Source organism: Vombatus ursinus, unplaced genomic scaffold, assembly GCF_900497805.2.
Source record: "Vombatus ursinus unplaced genomic scaffold, bare-nosed wombat genome assembly UNPS02014775.1, whole genome shotgun sequence".
Lineage (NCBI taxonomy): Eukaryota > Metazoa > Chordata > Mammalia > Diprotodontia > Vombatidae > Vombatus > Vombatus ursinus.
Genome location: NW_020954553.1, coordinates 326839 through 347717, shown reverse-complemented (window position 1 = coordinate 347717; position 20879 = coordinate 326839). Strand labels below are relative to the sequence as shown.

Here is a 20879-nt window from a genome sequence, read left to right as displayed (position 1 = left end):
CGTCTTGTCTGTGACAGTCAGTGTGTAACATGGTCAGTAAATACCCTTCTCCACTTTGAGCCTCAGATTCATCATCTATAAAATGGGGATAATAATAGTGGCACCATTTAGACCACAGCATGATTGTTAGGAAAGTACTTTGGATCCTGACATGCTGTAGGAACCAGATGGGCATTCATTCATTTATTCACATGCTACAGGAATCATTGACTTGCACTGAACTGCTGTAGGGGGCCAAGCCCAATCTTGGAGAGAGCCAGAGGACTTGCAGAATGCATTGTTCAGCAGCTTTTGTGTCTGTGCAGTGGAATCTTGTTTCCCTAGGTCCTTTTATATGAAATGGGCTAATAGACATTGTCTAGCCCAGCTTCCCTCCTGCTCTTTTTATGCTCTGCCCTTGTTGGAAGTTTTTATTCTCTCTTTTGAGGTTTGGTCTCCCTGGGCTTCTGGGGAAGGAGCATCTTCCCAATGGGATGTCTTCATTTAGTATAATCCAGGAGTGAGTTGGGAGTTGGGATGTGCTGACGGTCTTTGTTTTAATATTCTACAATCTAACGTATGTCTCAGCTCATCCTCTCGTATTCTGTATGCTCACCAGAAGACATCTTCTTTGGTGTGCTACCCTGCTGTCTGAGTTGCCTAAGGGTTTACTTTGTTTTCCCCATCTAGATAGTATAAAAACCAAATGAAGTAATCCATCAAGGTATTAGATAAATGTGAGTTGCCATCCAACTTTTAATGTCAGCCTTCAGGCTTATTTCCTGATGTGTTGCTTGCTCAGTAAAAGATGATTTTCATTTTCATACAAATTAATATATTCCCAGAATTCTTGCTTAAACCAGACTTTCACTTGTTTCTTAAAGTCCCTAGCTTGTTCCTGTAATGTAATATACTTTATATAATTCAGCAAGGAAGCTTCCGTGATCTGTGATTGCAACATTTCTTCCATTTGCTATTGTAACTCCAAAGTTCTTTCCTGTGATGCCAGGTTAAGCAGATTTCCATCTTCTTGTCTTATAGGACCCAACAGTTGTTATTGGCTCAGGTTTAACTATGGAAGAGATGATCTTTGAGGTGGCTGACACGCATCTCTTTTTCAATGACTTGGAGGTATGTTGGGAATTTTAACCATCACCTAAGTAAGGAGGATAGGTCATACAAGACCCAAATGGGCAGACATCGTCTGGATGAGAACAGCAGCTGCCAGTGGATGCTGAATATGACATGCTAATGGGAAAGAATGCTGGTCCATCGCCAGACAAGAGTCTTTCTCCAGGCTTTCCATTTGCCAGCCATGAGAGCCTGAGAACCTTGCTCAGTTTCTCCAAGCTTTGAGTACAAGGGTTGGACTTTGAGAGGGACTTTTCCAGCACTTCTAAGACAGTCTAGCTAAATCATCCACCTTCATCATAATTATCATAAATAAAGATCTGTTCAATTAAGTGATCAGGTTCAACAGATATTTATAAATGGCCTATTAATGTGCAGAGCTCTGTGCTAGGTGGTATAAGAAATATAAAGTAAGGGTATAGAGTCTGCCCTCCAGTTCCTTACAGTTGCGTAGTGAGATGAGGAATGTACTTAACTCTGGTACAGAAGACATCATGCCCAGGCCATGGGAGAAGTAGAGAGTGCTAGGAGAACTCTAAGAAAGGAAAGGATTGTGACTTGGGGGCACTCTGCCCCATGCCAGGCACAGGAATATTGGCAAGTGTGGCAGTCCATCTGTTTGGGGTCTCAGGAGGCATGTGGACGTATGTCAGTGCCTAGGGGGGTTCCAAGTAAGTGGTGCTTTACAAGGTCAAGGGAGGCTGTGAAAGAGAGCTGGTGGCAGCAGGGCCTTAAGGGCAGAGGCAAGGAGTGGGGCTGGCTAGGCAGTGCCTCTCATCCTGCCACATGGACTGCCACAGCTCACTCTGGCTCACCTGTTTCTGTCCCTTTCCCAGTAACTCTGTGTCCGCTGATAGGAGTGTTGCCCCACTGGGCTAGAACACCATGTGACTTGTTTTATTAACAGGAATGTGACCAAGTGCATGTGGAAGATGTGGCTTCTGATGACAATGGGCAGGACTTAAGGTAATGAAGAAACTACAGTTCTGATTCTTCTCTTTGGTCACAAATTTTAAACATCTCAGTCAGAAGAAAGTGTCCTTTCACACTAGATCATCTTATCTGAACCCAGCCAGCGCAGTTCCCAGCTCCCGCTAACTTTGGTGATGGTAACTTTTGTGTTTTGGTGATGTCTTCGGGAAGAAAAGGACAAGATGGAACTACAATGAAGGTGGAATTACGGAGGCCCAGGTGGGGAAGCTCCACCTCAGCCAGCCTGGGCCACATTTAAGTGACTTCAGACTAATGGTCTAGTCCTGGCCTTTATCCCACAGACAGTGACTCAGGTTCTGGGCCACACTGATTTCATTCAGCATGGCTTTCTTACCTGCCTCGCAAAGGTCTCTAGAAAGAAACAGCACATCTTCTTGTGGTACTTTGTTCTGCTGTTTATCAGCCTTCGTTGGCAAAAAGTTCTCTGCCTCTTTCCTTCTACTTGGTTCTGGTTGCTGTTGGATAAATAGTCAAGTGGTAGCTTTTTTTAATAATACTTCATAGAAGAAATAGTTTCCTCTTTAACATTCCTTCCTCTAGGCTAACTTTTTTCTGGCTTTAGATTTCCTTTCCCAAATCCCATTTATTTACTTTTTATAGGACTGAAAATTCCTTTTATGGTTGTTTGTTTTAAGTAATCCATCTGTAAGCCCCCTTCAGTTTCTCTACATCCCTTTTCTACACATAACTTAATTGAATCCAATAACCCAACAAAAAGAAGCAGAGTTAGTTTGGCATGGCCTGTTCCTGATGAAACTCTTCTGGCTCTTGGTGATCCCTGCCTCCCTTTCTAGATGTTCCCTAATCATCCCTTTAATAAGACATTGCAGAAGTTTTCCAGGAAGCAGAGTCAAGGGCATTGGCCTGTTATAATGAGCAGATTCTAGTCTGTTCCTTTAGACCATGGAAAAAATTCATTGAACCTTTAAACCTAGTAGTACAATGCCAAGAAAGTCTAGAGACCCCAGATAGCAGAGTCACCCGGTATCCAGTTGGGAAGGATTTTAATCGCCCATGTTTTCTCCGGTACAGCAACTACAGCTTCTCAACGGATGGTTTCAGCGGCTCAGGAGGCAATGCGAGTCATGGCTCCGCTGTGGGTGTGCAGGGGGGAGTGGACTGGATGAGGAAGCTGGCTTTCCGCTATCGCAAAGTGAGAGAGATCTATGACAAACACAAAAGCAATGTGGGCGGTGAGTGCGCAGGCTAGCCGGACTTCCTATTTTGCCTGTTCATTTTTACTCTTTTTTCATCTAAAAAGCGTAACTACTAAATGACATTTCCTTGTCTGCCAAAGAAACTATTTTTCCTTTTTTTAAGAAGCAACTTAACTGTGTACCTGTGATATGAACAGATCTTCTGGAAAGTATTCCTCTTAGTTGAAACTTTTTGTTTTTAACTCTTGGTATGGCCAGAATTTATTGTCACCACAAATGCTTTAAAAGTTCTTTTGAATTCTTATTGCTGTTATAGCTTTTGTGAATGACATTTGTTACTATCTTGTTCAAAATACTATGGGAATCTCTGAAATGAAGTATTGGCGATTTTTGCCGTAAGATTATGGAGGCTTCTGGTCCCTTGGTCCCTGGGTTTTCATTTTCTGAGTGTGCCCCCTGCAGCTGAAGCTGTCTAGGTGTTTTCTGCACACATTTCAGTAACCTTTTCAATTCGTGGGCATAAATCTGCAGGTTCCGCAACTGGCCTTTGAAAGAGGCTTCATATCAGTAGTAGCACAGCCTGTTGGATAGAGTGCCAGGCCTGGAATTAGAAGGCATGGGTTCAGATCTTGGCTCTGCTTCTAATTCACTGTGTGACCTTGGGCAGATCACTTCCCTCCTTAAGATATCAGTTCAGTCCTTTGTAAAGTGTTCAGGGGGCAGCGAGGTGGTGCAGTGGATAGAGCACCGACCTTGGAGTCAGGAGGACCTGAATTCAGATCCAGCCTCAGACACATAACACTCACTAGCCATGTGACTCTGGGCAAGTCACTTAATCCCAATTGCCTCACCAAAAAACAAACAAACAAACAAAAACTGTTAAGTAAAATGAGCGTTCAATTGGATTCGCTCATTCAGCAAGCATGATGTTGGGGACGATATAAGGATCAATGAGATCTCACCCTGTCCTGCCTAGTAGGTGTGATAAGACATGCATCCAGATAAATGTAATAAAAAATTAGAATATAATTGCATATGAGAAATATGTCATGCTAGGAGATCAGATGAAGAAGATCTTTAGGAGAGGGAAGAGAATTTAGGGATGGCATCTTGGAGGACATAGCATTTTACCTGTGTCTTAAATCAGTCATTAAGCATTAAGCACCTACTATGTGCCAGGCATTGTGCTAATAATAAGTACTGGGGATACAGTGAAAGGAAAAAGACAGTGCCTGCCCTCAAGGAGCCCACAGTCTTATGGGAGAGACAACACGCGAACAACTTTATACAAAGAAGATGGCTATAGGATAAGGCACCGAGACTAAAGTGGATGAGGCAAGGCTTCTTGTACAAGGTGGGGTTTTAGCTGAGACTTGGAGGAAGCAGGGAGGCAGAGACGGGGAGGAGGGAGTACGCTCCAGGGTATGGGGGAACAGCCAGAGAAAACGCTGTCAGGAGACAGAAAAACAGAGTCAGGTTGCGGGAGAGTGAGGAGGCTGGCGTCCTGGGGTCCTGGAGGCCGTGTCAGTCATCTCTGCCCTCTAAACTTCCTGCTTCCTTTGTCCACTCTGCCTCCTCGGACAGACACCCGTTCAGTGGAGCTGTGACAGGGCCTCTGGAGTCCTCTGGTTTATTGAGGAGGCTTGCAGTTCTACAGCCACCCCTGATTCCCTCTAATGAGCACACTACATCTCGAATTAGTCATTTTATGTTAGGAAGTAGAGACTGTGAAAGTTCATTCAGTTCAACAAATGTTTGCTAATTGCCTGTCACAGGCAGACACTGGTCTAAGCATTGCACATTTAAAGACAAAAATGAAAAAGTTCTACTTAGTTAATAAGTGTTTATTAAGCTCCTACTATGTGCCAGGCACTATGCCAAGCACTGGAGATACAAATACAAGTTTAAAAAAAAAAAAACCATCTCTGCCCTCAAGAAGCTTACGATTTAGTGGGGAAAGACAACCCACCAAAGGAGGCTGTAAAGGGGAAGGGGGAGGGGTTGGAGTTAGCAGCACCGAGGTGTGATGGAGAAGTCCAAAGCAGAGGAGCTGGTGGGGCATGTATTCAACCAAGGAACACAAAGAATAAACTAAGTAAATGCAAAGTGATTTAAGGAGGGAGATAAGGACTAGGAGGGATCAGAGAGAAGACTTTTTGGAGGGACTAGAGCCTGAGCTGACCTTTATAGATAGACCTGGAGTCTAAGAGGGGCTGCTAAGGAGGGATCTCATTCCAAGCATAGGGAACTGCCCTTGCAAATGCAAATGCACATGCACTTGATAGCATATAAGCCAAGAAATAGCTGGTAGTCCAGTTTGGCCTAAGCTGGAAATAATAAGCCTGAAAGGGAAGGTGGAGCCTGCCTGAGGAGCCTGTATTTTATCCTCGAGGCAGCAAAGAACCACTGAATATTATTGAGGAACTGATGTGGTCCGACCTGTGGCCTGTGAATGTTGGAGGCAGGGAACCAACAAAGAGGCAAAGAAGGCCTTCAACTAGAATGGTGGCTGTATTGGTGGAAAAAAGGGAACAGGTTGGGTGACGTGTTGTAGAGTTTGAACTAACAGGTTTTGAAAGCTGATTGTATATTGTTGATGTTTGTTCTTTGTTCTCAAAAAGAACCATGATATCAGGGAAGTGATGCCATGACATGTGAGTGAATTGGATTTAAGTGAGGGAGGGCAGTGCAAGGTCACCACCTCACTCTCTCCTCCTGGAGCTATCTGGGTCCAGTGGCCAGATATGGTTCAGGACAACTGGAGATGGCCCAGGATGCAATAGGAGATCTTGGCCTTTTCAAGCTATGGTCTTTAACAGGTCTCAGAAAGGAAAGAGTCAAGGTTAACTTCAAGTTTATGAACCTTTGTGACTGGCAAAATAGTGCATCCTCTCAGTAAAAATAGAAAATTACAAAGGACAGGCAGGTTTAGATAGGGGACATCATAATTTTTGTTTTGGGCTTAGTTTTGAGTTGTCACCTGGTTGGTTGTCTGGGAAAAAAACACCTAGCAGGCAGTTAATAATGCAAGAATGAAATTCATGGGAGAGATGACGAGTGGGTGTGTAGATTGGTAGTCATTGACATGGAAGTCATGATTGAATTCTTGAGAGCTGATGAGATCACAAAGAGTGAGTTTAGTACTTGGAGCACACCCACAGATAATGGGTGAAATATTGGTCTGACAAAACAGAATAAGAAAGATAATGGTCTAGTAGATAAGAGGAGTGTACCCCGTAAGGGCAGTATTTCATAAAGCCAAGGAAGAAGAAAACCTCACACAGAGAGAGGTCAGCATTATCATGAGTGCATAATGAGTAAAAAACAAGGTCCACCCTAATGACTTTAGTGATGATACCCACTATATTATGATTCAGAGAGCCTGGGAAAGCCCTTTTGTCCATAACAAATCCAGAGTATCTGGAATTGTACTATTAATTCTTCTGAGGTTGTAACCACTCTTTTTTCAGTTAACCCTTTGAAAGTGCAAACCCTCCATGCCCATGCCGATCAGCCACATTTCCTACCCCATCAGAAAGGCCAAGGACAGCTCAGGAGGACTGGGTGCCAGGGCAAGGTTTGGGAGACTGAAAAAAAATTGAAAGATTGCAAGAAGTAGAGGATCAAATGCAGCTTGAGCATGAGGAGAGGGGCTTCACTGCTGAAGATTATTCAGACTCTGTAGAATAGTATATTCATAGTGTTACAGCCGAAAGAACCAAAATCATCAGAAGTGAAAAGCCCTTAGAACATATACACATTATAAAAACACAGTGTTTCACAGCCCAGGAAGCTGAGGCCCAAGGAAGAGAATTGCTTTGCCTAGGGTCATGTGAGTTAACGATGGAGTTTGGACTACAACTCTGAATGCCACATAGAGGATTTTGTATCTGATCCTTGAAATGACAGGAAGCCACTGGAGTTTACAGGAGTGGGGAGGTTACATGGCAAAATGGTCAAGGACAATAGGCACAGAACAAGGTTTACATTTTTAGATGTGACAGTTGTGGTTTGTTTGCTTGACTATCCTTATTGGTTACAAGGAAAGGATCCATTTGTTTGAGGAGATCTGTGAGGGAGGAGGATAGAAGGCAGTTAATGGGAAGGGACAGTGATGTAAACAAAGAAAAGAGCATCAATAAAACATTTTTAAAAGATGCTAATGATCTACAAGACCATGGAGAAGGGCGCTTTTCTAGGGGGTCTCTGTGTCTCAGACTTTTCTGACATTTTTAGATATTATTTCAAAAAGTAATTAAATGCTAGTACTGGCAGGGATCTTAAAGACCACATAATCCAACCTTTATTTTTCACTGAGGAAGCCCCTTGCCTTGAGTCACACATACAGCTGAGGTGGACCTGAATCCTTATCCTGAGGCTCCTGAGGAGGGGTTGACCTGGGTCTGCTTGGCCTCACGGAGCAGAGCCAGTGGCAATGGCAAGGGGTAGGAGTACATGGAACAATTCAGGCTCGATGTCAGGAACTACTTCCTAAGAATGTCAAAGGGCAGGGTAAGAGGGGACAAAGACCTGGTTCTAGCCCTAACCCTAATTGCGCTGGGTATCACCATTCATACAGGAACCCATTTCAAGAATTCCCTTCTAGGGGCAGCTAGGTGGCGCAGTGGATAGAGCACAGGCCTTGGATTCAGGAGGACCTGAGTTCAAATCCGGCCTCAGACACATAGCACTTACTAGCTGTGTGACCCGGGGCAAGTCACTTAACCCCCATTGCCCAACCCCCCCCCCCAAAAAAATTCCCTTCTGAATTTAGCACAGAGAAAGATGAACTTTGTAGATAAACTTCGGTGCTTCCTCATAAAGAACACCCCCGTCCCTGTCCCCCTACATCTAACCTATTTCTCTCTTTTCTTGAGCTACTGTAAACCTGAGAGGTCACTGTATTTCCCAAGTGTTCTTTCCTGTCTGTTCTGCAGTAGTGCCTGAAAATATCTCCTCAGATGGTCTGTTTGATGCTTAAATGTATTTCCTTATATGCTGTGTCTATTTGTAACCACCTGTGGTCCTTCCAGAAATAGGCAAGCCTGATCAAAAGAAATGAGTTAATTTGGGTTGAGTTGAACGCTTAGATTGAATCCCTCAGTTGAAGTGCCCTGGTGCTGGTGGTCATGGTTCTACAAGGGAAGGCTGTTTTGTTTCACTTGGGTGCTCGGCTTCCCCTCTGATGGGCAGCATCCAAGAAGAGCGACATGGGCATTCACCTGGACCACCTGAGTTTGGAGAGAGTCCTTCCCCCTTGTACCAGCCAAGACATGATGTCAGGAATTAGCTTTGTCTGGTTTTGTTTCCAAAGGCCTTCTCAGTCCCCAGAGAAAGGAAGCACTTCAGAGACTAAGAGCAGAAATTGAAGTCTTAACTGATTCCTGGCTGGGAACGGCACTGAAGTCTTTACTTCTCATCCAGTCCAGGTATGGAATTGATCTTTACAGGCTAATGGTCTCAAAGCAAAGCTCTTCCACCCCTCCTCAGGTGGGCTGAGCAGTTGGGGGCGGGGGGGGGGGAGAGGAGAGAGAGGTCTGTGAGCACTGGAGTTATGAGGGCCAACTTCCTAGAGAATGTGGACCCTGATGTGGGCTGACCTGGAGGAAACACTGGGTTTGAAGAAGCCAAGCTGGGGCTGGGGTGGGACGGGGCTGTTATTTCTTATTCTGATGTATCTTAGAAGCTCATTATGAAAGGAAACTTGTTAATCCAGGGTTACAGCATGTGACAACACTGTGTCCATCCATGCCCAAGCTAGTGCTTTGGTGATTTATTAAATGTAGGGGGGTTGTCACCAATTTCACATAGACATGAGAATCCACACTCATGCCCTGACCTCATTCTACCACCTCTAGTCTCTGTCCCAGAACGTTCACTCAAGGCACAGGCCCAGCAACCCCAACCTCGCAATCAGATCCAGTGGGATCCCAGTTGGAGCGCCTCCCCGAGTCCCTTTCCTGTCAAAGGGAACTTTCATCGTGGGTCACACTTTGTTTTAAATTTAGCAAGTATTAATCGTGTTTGATACCCAGCCATAGCATCGCGGAGGATACAGTGGTGTGTGCATGCCCTGTAGACCCCCTGCCTTCATGTGTTTTGTAATGTTTTGGGCAACCAAGCTTCCCCACACATCAAACAGTTAGAACAGTCTTTCGTAGTAATGGTGATAATTGCTCCTAGTCTTAGATGTGTTTCCTCAGAGCAGCTGTCTGAGGTGGGTAATGAAGATACTTTTATCTCCACTTTTCAGAAGACGCTGCTAAGGCTCACACAAAAGTAAGTTCTAGAGCCAGATCTTAGTGGTCCTGACCCTTCCCTAGAGTGCTCTTTCCAATATATGTGCTGCCTTGACTCTCCAAGTTCAGAAGGGAGCATCGTTGCTCCAGGGGTTCGCGTGGCACTCAGCCCTCCCTGAGCCAGCTGCTGCATTAACAGTCCTTAAGAAGGATGGAGACCATGGTCCTCTGCACTGATCAGGCCACGTCTGCAGCATAGTGTCCGGTTAGACCTGAAACGTGCGCGGCACATCTAGGGAGGAACATGTCTAAGCTCAGGTGTGTCTAGGAGGCCAGGAGAGGGAGGGACTGAAGAGAAACGTGCCATACAAGGGTCAGTTGGAGGACCTGAAGGTGTTCATTCTGGAGAAGAGGAGATTTAGGGGGAGAGACTTGTTTTTCTTTGCCCCAGGAGACAGAGCTAGGACCAGAGAGCTGAAGTTAAAAAGAGGCGGGCTTGAGATCAGTGTTAAGGAAGAGGCATCTGTACTTGGGATGAAAAGCCTCTGTGCAGCAGATAGTGAGCTCCCTGTCATGGTGCTCCATGCTTAAGTAGAGGCTGAGAGACCCCGCATCAAGGACGTCTTCTGCACCGTGGTAGGGTGACGGGCTTGATGTCAATGCTTCTGGCTTTGAGTCCTAGCTTCACTGTTTACTGTGTAACCCTGGGTAAGTCGGTTACCTTCTCTGGGACTTTTCTCACCTATAAAATGGCTTACCTACCTCATGGTTTCACTTTATAAACTTTAAAGCGATATGGAAATGTATGTTGGTATTATTTTGATGAGGTTGTAGAGGGAATTCATGCTTGAGGGGTGAAGATGGGCTGACGTTCTCCCCCTCTAGGATTTTTTTAGCCTGTTAGACTTGAATCACAGTCTGGTTTTCCTTATGTCACCAGCCTTGATCAAGCCACGTATTAAGGTTTTGACTTGAATTTTCTCTCCTTTTCTCCAGAAAGAATTGTGTGAATGTCTTGATAACCACCACACAGCTGGTGCCTGCTCTGGCCAAAGTCCTCCTGTATGGCCTGGGAGAAGTGTTCCCCATCGAGAACATCTACAGTGCTACTAAGATAGGTACTGCGTGCTTCTGTTGTGCTTCTCCAGCCCCGACATTGGGGAAGGGGTTCCCCAGCTTGTCCCCCTTGGGCTTAGTAACCTAGTGTTTGAAAGAAAGCACTTTCCAGCAGCAGCTGAGAGCTTGAGTTTGTGCCTCCTTTGGAATCTCAGTTTACAGCAGGCGCTGCTTTTAGTTTTTAGGAAACCTGCCTGCCCATGTATGTAACAAAAGAGCACCATTGTGTGTACCGGAAGACCCTGAACCCTGAGCCGGGAGAGCCTGGCTTTGAATCTCATATCTGGCACTTAGTAGCTGTGTAACCAGGGACAAATCACTTCATTTTTCTTTGCCTTAGTTTCCACATCTGTTCAGTGAGTTTACTGATGCAATTAGTGTTCCTCTTGCAGGGCTATTGCAAGACTTTAAGGAGGTAATATGAAGAAAGCATTTAACATAATACAATGGGGGTGTGCCTAGTTCCACTTCCTGCCTTGTGACCTTGGGCAGGACACCTGACCTGTCTGGTCTGAGTTTTCTAGTCTGTAAAATGAGAGAGTTGGACCAAATAACATCCAGGGGCCCCTTCTGTCTTTATGCCCAGGATCAGATGACTTTAAAGTACTGCCTAAGGTTTCACTGTTGTTGTCACTAACGTCATCATTATTCTTAGGCCTTTGACTGTTACCTAGAGAGGTAGCAGGGTGACTTCATACAAAATTTGGGTGCCAGACATGATCCTGCAAAGTGGATGGCATTTAAATAATTGCACTTTCAAGTTACACGATGTTTTTACACATTCTCTCATTTTGTAGGCTTATATATTCTCAAAGTTGGAAGGTATTTCTTTACTTTGCTTGCAGTTAAATAACTATAAGTAAATATAAATGTAAATAAAATGCTGACTTGTTTTACTGATCAGGAGACAAATGAGAACTCAGGCACAGGCAAATGAAATGAATTGGCCACGGTCACAAAGCTAATGAGTGGTAGATTCAAGACCTCGATCCAGGTCGTCTTACTCCAGGCTCTGCTTCTCCACCTCCCAGGATAAGTGGGGGAGTCTGGGCCTGCCCCTTACTAAAAGATGGCATCCTGAGGAGGCACATCTTGGTTTTGGTTTTTTTTTTTTTGGTAAGGCAATTGGGGTTAAGTGACTTGCCTAGGGTCACACAGCTAGTTAAGTGTCAAGTGTCTGGTCTGAGGCTAGATTTGAACTCAGGTCCTCCTGACTCTATCCACTACGCCATCTTGCTACCCCTTTCAGCTTGTTTTTTAAGGACCTGTTAAATTGAGCACAATAGTATAGCCCTGTCCAGCTTTTCTGTTTCCTTCTGAGGTTTTCTGGCGCTGTCGTTATGGTTTATTGTGATTCTTGCATTCTGGGTGATCTGAATTGAACAGTGGCCTACCGAATGTCTTTTGATTTAGGTTAGAGGATGTGGGAGAGGGGAAGGGAGAATCCATTAGACACCCGAACCGGGACTCTGGCCAGGAGAGCCGCTTAGCTGTTCTGTAAATGGAGTGATTCACACCATCATTCACAGACCACTCTTCTTCCTCACCCCCACCCCCACCCCTTTGTGAAGCCTTCCTTAGTACCCCAGTCATGGTAGTGTTTGCTTTCTTCGTAGCTATCTGGATATACGTTGTATTCTTTGACCCAGGAGAAACAGCTGCAGGCACTTCAAAGGTCATCGACTTCAATCTGTACTGTAACAGGCACCCCACCCCCTACTCCTCCACACACACGGCATCCTGAAGGGCAGGGACTGTTGTTGGATTTGTACATTGTAGGTGCTGGATAAAAATGTGTTTAGCTTAATGTACGGGATACTTAGGATATAGAAGATAATTCCATCATAGGATTTTAGAGCCAGGAGAGACCATAGAACAGTATCTGACCTCGGTGGGGATCTGTTTCACCCACTGCCATTGGCAGATGAGGAAACAGGCCAAGAAGAGAAAAAGGACCCGGTCACTTAAATTCAACAGGCATTTATTCAGTAGCTGATGCTTTGTAAAGGGCACAGTTAGAGATGGTAACATGTATAAGTGTTCCAAGTTAGGAGCCAGCTGATGGGGTTGAGCAGCCAAAAGGCTTGGAGCAGTTATGAATGCGAGCCCTGGGTCCAGGATGGGGTGAGGTACAGTGGATGCTGGGTCCAGGGTGGGGTGAGGTGCAGTGGGTGCTGGGCAGTAAGACCTGGGATATAGGAGGGAAGGATGATAAGAGCAGCTGAGGAAGGGGGCGCTGGAGGAAGAAGTTTCCCTTTTTCATTTATATTTATATTTTTGTGTAGTAGAAAAAGCATTAGACTAAGAGTCGGGTGACCTGTGTTCTAGTCCTGCTTCTGCTATTGACCTGTGCCAAGTCACTTCTCCCTTGGCCTCAGCTTCTACTGTAAAGTGAGCGGTTTGGTTTACAGATTTTCTCTCTGGTTCCTTCCAGCTGTGACTTTCTAGGATCTTAAAGCCTTTATTTTCCATTGGGTGTTTAGAGAATAAAGGATAACTCAGATAGCAAATCTGGTGTTCACATTTTAAATTTCAGGATGAAAACAAAAACCAGTTGTTGGGGGGGGGGGGGGGCGGTGGGGCCCCAGGAGGGGGGGGGGGTGGGGGGGGGTGCGGGGGGGGGGGGGGGGGGGGGATGTACAAACAGCTGAGTTTCTCAGATTGAGTTCAGCAAGCATTCATGAAGTACCTGAAGGTATGTGACACTGTGCTGAGGCACTGGAGTGACAGGTGTTCATGTTTAGTACAGAAGCTCTAGGTAGTGTCAGTTGTGTTGAGGAGATTAGCAGAGGCCTCCTGTCTGAGGTGTGGCCTGAGCTGAGCCTTAAAGAGATGGGATGGGTCTAGAAATGGGGCAAACGAGGCATACAATCTACCCGGAAAGCTGCCTTAATTGCCTCTATTACCTGGGATGAGTTTTGGTAATGCAACACCTGCTCTTACACCTCAGCACCCAGAAGTGAGGCAGTGCCCTTGGGAAATGGGATGCTTCCCTAGCTGGCTGGTGTGCTCCCTTGGGTCAGGGCCAGGGCCCCAGCGCTGAAGTGAGCATCAGGAGATGATGGGGCCCACCTCCTCTTGGGCACACTGGCTGAGGCCAGCGCTGGCCTTCAGTTAAAACTTGGCAAGATCTCCTTTCCACCCCATCATCCCTCATGCTGCCTGCTGACCCCCAGCACGTTAGCCTTGGTACTGACTTAAACAGAGAAGCTAATCCCTCCTCCGTGAGTGGAGAGGAGGTGCCTCCTGAAAGGGGATCCTGCAAAGGACAGTGGGAAAACCTAAAGATAGTAACACATTGTAGATGGGTGAGGTGTAGGGGTCAGGCCAGGGGCTTATTTGGGGAAGCTCAGGAATGACATGTAGGCAGCTATCAGCTGAGGCACAAAGCCAGCCCTCACCAGGAGAATGACAGGGACATCTGTTGAGTTGTGTCAGGAGGTCATACATTTAGAAATTGTTTTCCATCAAGCTGATGAAACATCCTTCCTTACCCCTGCACCCCACCAACCCTGGGACCTGAGCAAGGCCCGAAGACTAGGGTAGAAGCCTGGGTTCCGGGACCCAAGATTTTTACTCTAGGGAGATGTGTGGCAATAGGAGGCCGGAGAGGAAGTTTGGCACAGCTGGCTTACAGAATGGCCTTCTCTGGGCCACAGAAACTAGAAACAGAAGTCCCACCCCAAGCTGTCCTTTCCCCACAGGTAAGGAGAGCTGCTTCGAGAGAATCGTGTCTCGATTTGGCAAGAAAGTGACATATGTAGTGATCGGAGACGGACGGGATGAGGAAATTGCAGCCAAACAGGTAATATCAGGAGAGAAAACAAATTCTTACATGTGAGAAAGTGGCATGTGTGCCACTAGGGCCTTGGAAAAGCCCTGCAGCCTCCATCACCCCCTGACCAGGCCTGGCTGCCAACAACAGAGGCAGACTGTAGCTTAGGGGATTCACTCCCAGACTGTTCTGAGGCCCTGGGAGGTGACGAGGGAAGGGCCTCTCTGGTTCCCCTCCTCCGTTCTTCACCTTCCTGGCATACAGGTAAAGCTCCGAGGGGACAGAGGGTGCCCTTGCCCCTCACACCTGCCAGCCACATGCTCAGACATGTCATCCCCTCCATGCCCTCTCCTTGCCCTTCTCTGCCAGAGAAGGATCCTCCTACTTCCTCCTCATGGGTTTCCCATGAGAAGGAGAATGTGTATTAAACTATAGAAAGTGAATAAAGGTTTCTGTTCTCTTTTCCCCTTCCCTCCTGCCTGGTGCAGTCTGCTGCCCTCCTAATGAGCATCTTTAGTGCCTTGAGCGGCAGCGCCAGGCAGAACGTCCTTTTCCCCATCCTTTCCCTTTCTTCATCTGTTTGTCCTCATTCCTGTTTCTCCAGCCCTTTGGGCCTTGTGACTGTGCAGGATGTGGGCTTCCCTAAAAAGAAGACCCCAGTAGCAGTGGTGCTTTGTGTGCATCTAACACATTGTCCCTTTCAGGCTGCACTCGATGTGAGTCAGGCCTGTGAAGTGAGTAAGGCAGAGGTGGTCTTCTCTGACAGAAGCCTGGATGGGGGTGAGAATACAGGGGGTGCTGTGAGTTCAAATTCCAGGTGACCTGGGGCAAGTCCCTTAACCTTCCCAGACCTCAGTTATAAAGTGTGCATTAGGGTATGGAGTCTGAGGGAGGGAATACCCAGAATTAGAAAAGGATGACCAGGAACGCCTTGTCTCCTAGAAAGAGCCATGTTCTTATGAGTGCAAGAAGCTGTCAGGGGATTTGAAGGTTCTTGGAGTCTCTGATGACTCAGCAGATTGGGATGGCCCTGAGGAGAGCCAGGCCTAAAGCCGCATCGGGGGGTCCAAGTTGGGGGCTTGGCCTCTACAGGCAGGAGGGCGGGTGGCACAGGCCTAGAAGGCCACCTCTGCTGGTCCTGACAGTTACTATTATCCACCAGTGAGGAAGCTGCCCAAGCAGACGCTGGACAGCTCTTGTCTGGTGATGGTGTAAAGCCCATTAATGGGGTGGTGCTGCTCTTCTTTCCCCTTCTGTATTACCAGCCCCGCCCCACAAAAGCCTCCCTGCTTTTCCAAAATAAATGAAGGACAATGTGTGAATTTCAGACAAATCCCATAGCACAATAAAGTTTTATAGAACAAAAAAGATTTCTTAGCCTTACTGCTTTCCCACAGTCGCAGTCTAAATTTTTAATTATTTTTTTCAATCTGTGAAAATCCACCTCTTTCTCCTCCCTCCCCCCAAATTAGAAAGAAAACAAAGCTTCTTTTACAAACCTGTATAGGAAACCAAAACAAAGCCCTAGATTGGCTCTATCCCCCAGAATTGTTTCAGTTTGCACCCTGAATCTCTCCCCTGTCGGGGACAGCCAGAAATCAGGACCAGAAAGTACTTTGGAGATCATCTCATTTGCAACCCCTCATTTTACAGAGGAGAAAAGGGCCCAGAAAACTTTCTCCCCCTTCCATCCTTCTAGATTGTCTGACTTGGCCTGTCTCCTTATTGAGGATAGCTTGGTTATGGATCTGATCTGCTAAAACCAGGCCAGAGAGGCCAAAGGCACCATCACCTGTGGTCCGAGCCTGGCAGTGGAAGGTGGCCTGAGTGATGAGGCACCTGGGAGGTGGCTTGTGGAGGGGCTGTGACTAACCTGGCGTCCCCCATCTCTTTCAGCACAACATGCCTTTCTGGAGGATCACAAACCATGGAGACCTTGTGTCACTCCACCAAGCTCTGGAACTGGATTTCCTTTAAGGATGGGAGCTGAGGTGCCAGCCCCAGGAGCCCTTCTCCCTCCCCACGGGGGCTCTTCTCTCTTTGGGACAAGATGTGAGCCCAGCCGAGCCCAGCGCAGGAAGGGACAGTTTGTTTTCTCCACGAGGGAGATCCATCCCCGGGCACGGCCTGGTGCAGAAGCAGGCGACAGATGGAGAGGACGGCAGTCTCACCTTAGCTACAGTGATTTCATTCTCCTATTGTTGTTTTCTTTTTAAAAGGAAAAAAAAAATCCCTGAGGCAGAGTTGTGCTCCAGTGTAGTGTGTGATGGGAAAACACAGTGCTATGAACTTGTGGTCACTAGGTTAGAAGCAGTAAGCTCTTGTGACGTCTCCGTCCTTTACAATCCATTTAGCTATTGAATTTATTCCCGGTGAATGGATGTGTTCTTTTTATAGGCCAGGCTCTGGTCTCTGAAGCAGATTTTCTCTTTGTCCCTTCTTCATTAAGCCAAAAGTTGGGGTGGGGCAGAAGGGTAGATTTTCTTGGAAAATCTGAATGAATGGTCTCTGATCTCCATTACCCGTGCCAGTAGCTTTTCCTTAGCTCCTTCCTGTTCTCCACCCTTGAGGTTGGTGGCCCCGACCCCCTCATCCCCCCAAGCTGTTCTTTCATTTGGGCCTGCCCCCTCCTGCTGAGGTCACCAGCGGCTTCACTGCTTTGTGAGCCCAGTGCAGGAGCTGGCCCTTAAGGAAATATGTCAGGGGCACCCAGGCTTCTGCACTAAAAAGCGCCCCCACAAGTGACCTTCTGTCATTGTGACATCTGTTCTAAAAAATGTTCTCTCTCCCCTGTGCCTCCCTTGCCAAACCCAGATAAACCTTGGATTCTTACCCCACCGCTACCAAGGTGTTTGCCCAACACTCAGATCTCCCAGGCATCTCAGCGGCTGAACCAGGCCAGAGAAACCAAAGAGAGGGCCCCGTACCTCTTTGCACATTTCCCATCTCTATGGTGCCCTGATGCCTGCTCCTTTTCTCTCTCTCCCAGTCCCCCAAGACTCTTCTCTCCTAGCTGTGTAGTGAAGCTGCATCCCTTGGCCAGGTCACCAACCTCCTCAGGCTCTGCCCACACTTCCAGTGCAACCCTGTCCGTATGACCGACGGTGAACCACCTCTTCTTCCAACAGCTGTGGGGACGTAGCCCAGGCTCCTTTCCAGGTGTAGATGATGCTGCTGGGCCCTGACTGTGTGCTGAGACCTTAAACCTGAGGCAAGGAATTGGGCTTTCTCCAGTCAGCCCTGACTCCCACAGGCTAGCGCTGAGCTTGTGAATCCCAGGCATGGCTGGTAGAGTTGCAGCTATTTGAGCCGTCGATGTGACCTGATTTTCCATTGGCTCCCAGTTTGAAATGGCATCTTTGGGGCTCCCTCTGCCAATCTGGAGACCCTGGGAAATGCCCGCCATAAGAGGAACATCTCTCGTTGGCAGCAGCCTAAGTCTGCCGCCTGAACTTCCCTAGTCTCAGCTGCCTTGGTCTCTGGCTGGAGAGGAGACACAACTGGGGGAGTCAGGAGGCTCTGCCTGTCTTCAGGGGGGCTGTACTCTGCCAACCCAAAGAGAGGAACTGGGCCCTGCCTGAGGCCACCGAGCCCTGCGGAGGAGCAAGCAGCAGACACGAGACCGTCCCTCGGATCCTGATGGCCTGAGAAGCTGCTCCTTCCTCATCCCTTAGAATTGGCAGAAGCATCTCCTTCAGATGCACCTTCGTGACCTGCAGAGCAACATCAGGAAGATGAGTCTGCCTTCTCTCTGGTTCTAAGCTTCTCTTACACCTACCCAGAGGACGCTGTGCCATAGGCTGGGCAAGAATTGTAGAGGGATCCACCCTCCAACTTCCCACATACCATAGAAAGTTCTCCACTCTTGTGACCTAAGGAGCCTAGAACCCTGGTTTTTTGGGGTTTCCCCGCCCCCCCCCCCAGTACAGGGGCCAGTAGCTGGGTACAGGTTGTTTGCAGATGAACTCTGACTTTGTCAAGGGAGGAAGTTCTCTCAGGAGAAATACCCTGGAGGGCAACCAGGCTACTCCAGTCCCCTTGGCCCCCTGCCACCAAAGGGGAGGCCAGGAGGAATCTGCCTCCACTTTACCAGTTTGCAGTGTTCTGCCTACACAGCACATACTTCCCTTATCTCCAGGAATCTTTGGAATGGAGATGACTATGTTGGGCTGGGCCTAGTAGGGATGGAGCTGAGGAATGCTATGAATCCTTTAGTTTCCAAGAAAATAGCCTAGTGGAACATGCCTGAAACCCTTTGTATTTGAGACAATCCCCTATGGAATTAGCCAAGTAATTGACACTTCCACCTGACATTGGTTCCTGTAAGATGGGTCCAAAAACTGCCCCTGGTGATCCACAGCCACCAGGAGAACCCCAGGGTCATAGGGCGGCTTACCTTTCGAATGTAAAACTGACCGTGCCTTAGTGTCACCGTGTCCAGAGCACTGACAGGGAAGTCTGTGTGTCCGTGAAGTGACCCCCAAGCTAGCCCAGAAGCCCACCTAGGGCTTCTGCAATATGTGTGTTCTCATTGGGTTTGGTTTTTTCCTTCATTCTCTGCCGAGGGATAGGTGTGGAGGCTGTTAGCAGAGAGCAACCAGGTACCATTTACTCCAAGGTCAGGTTCAGTGAAAGCTCAGGTTGGTGGCAGATTGCATTTGAATGGAAATAGTGGTGGCTGCAGGGCTCTTCCCAGCCCCATCTACCACCGCCAGAGTGACTGTGGGGCTGCTGCCAATGCCTGGGGAGAGCTGCCAGGCAGACGCTATGCACATACGTGACTGTCCTCCTTGTGGGGGCCGTGATGGGCAGAAGGCTGTAGCCAGCTCTGGGAGAGGCAGGCTCACCGTACAGAACTTCCACGCCCCTGAGACAGGTTTCATTTCTCACCATTCCTTGTTTCGTTATTCATTCAGAAGCTGAAGCATTCAAACTGTGGAAACCAGATTTGAATCCTGGGAGGTCTCAAGCCACAGCAAAGAAATTCATGTCCTGACCCTGGGTGAGCTCAGTAGCAATGGTTCAGTCCTCCCTTTGCTCCCTCTCAGAAAGAAGACTGGAAAATAAAACTACTTGGCTAGTCCCTACTGCACTGACAGGAACCATTCCCTTAAGGACTGATTCTGCTTAAAACTGGATTTTTCCCTCTGGACTTTCGATGCCTCAAAGCAGGAATAAAACGTGGGATTTGGAATATTTATGTGACCGAGGGCATTCGTGGCTGTAGATTCCTTGACCATAATGTTATATGTAATGGGAACTATCTTATAAACTTGAAAAAAATAAAGTTTTTATTTTCTATACAATTGGCTTCTGTCCCTTCTTCTAAAGGGACACTCAAGCATAACAGTCGGGGTCAGCCAGGGCGGAAAAGAAGTCACTGTCGTCTACGTCCTGCCCTGACTGCTTGGATCATAAGATAAACTCCCCAGTACAACCTCACTGGGTCCTTAGGCAGCAGAGACCCGGCCACTAAGAATGGGGCACATCTCTTCCCACCTGCCCTGAGCCAGGGCAGCAGGGTAAGAATTTGCTCCTTTTGGTGAACCACAAAAATGAGACCTTCGGGGTCGAGTGACTCCTGGAGGATCACACAGCAGTTAGTGGGGCCCACAAACATTAATAGGGAATTTGTTGAGTTATTAAAGGAGAGTTTAAAACCTGTTGAGGCTCCTCTGAGGACCAGCCAGCACCAGCAGCTCTACTCGGGATAGGGTCCATGGAGGCAGAGCCCATCTAGGCCAGGGAGCAGCCGGCTCAGCCCATGCTGGCCAGCAGGAGACTCCGTTTTTTGTTCTGGCTCCTCTGCCTCGAGCTAAGTGTGACCTTGAACCTGTCCTTTTCCCTCTCCGGGCCCATTTCCTGTTTGTTTGTTTTTTTTGTTTGGGGTTCTTTTTTTTTGGTGGTGGTGGTGGTGGTGTTTTTTGTTTTTTTTAAGGAAAAAGGGAATGAACTAGATTATTTCTAAAGTTCCCCAGCATTGAACCAGTTGACAAAGTATTAGTCCTGGGCCCTAAGGCCTGAGGGAAAAAAGCATCCGTCCCTAACATGCTAGTGTTGCTAGCTCCTTTTTAGGGGTGGAGGAAGATCGAGTGAGAGGCTCCTCCTTGGAGCAGGCAGAGCCGTACCTTCCCAGGGCAGATGAGTTCAGGCACAACGTGCTGCTGAGGCCCTGTCTCTGCACCAGATGCCAAGCTGCTATCCCCAGACAAAGGATGATACAGTGGTCTGTAGAGCTGGAGTCTTCCTAGCCTGGGCAGCCTCCTCCTCAGGGGAGCGATATTGGACCCAGGGACCAGACTAGAAGGTGCTGTCCACGTCCCCTCTACTGGGGATGCTAAACCAGCCGCAGCTTCCATGGATGTTGGTGACAGAGGTCACCAGAGAGGCAGCGGCAAAGCCCAGAGCCCCCTTTAGGGGGCTCAAATGGGGATATAGGCCTGGGTAGGCCATAGCCTGGGATGGTCAGCTCACAAATCAGTCTAGGCC

At 47.6% G+C, this 20879-nt stretch overlaps 1 protein-coding gene across 6 annotated transcripts in view; it reads left to right on the top strand.

Annotated features, from left to right (window-relative positions):
- EYA3 (EYA transcriptional coactivator and phosphatase 3) overlaps positions 1 to 19696 on the top strand; it is a 121950-nt gene extending 102254 nt beyond the window's left edge. For 4 of the 6 annotated variants that reach the window (XM_027864451.1, XM_027864454.1, XM_027864455.1 and 1 more), the window contains 7 exons: positions 1021 to 1110; positions 2018 to 2076; positions 3136 to 3296; positions 8575 to 8689; positions 10496 to 10617; positions 14320 to 14420; positions 16287 to 19691. In XM_027864451.1, the coding sequence (XP_027720252.1) occupies positions 1021 to 1110; positions 2018 to 2076; positions 3136 to 3296; positions 8575 to 8689; positions 10496 to 10617; positions 14320 to 14420; positions 16287 to 16367 (729 nt within the window). In that variant the 3' untranslated portion in view covers positions 16368 to 19691. Of the gene's footprint in view, positions 1 to 1020; positions 1111 to 2017; positions 2077 to 3135; positions 3297 to 8574; positions 8690 to 10495; positions 10618 to 14319; positions 14421 to 16286 lie in introns of all 6 variants that reach the window. The other 2 variants (XR_003569296.1, XM_027864456.1) reach the window with 2 other exon arrangements.
- The last annotated feature ends 1183 nt before the right edge of the window (positions 19697 to 20879 follow it).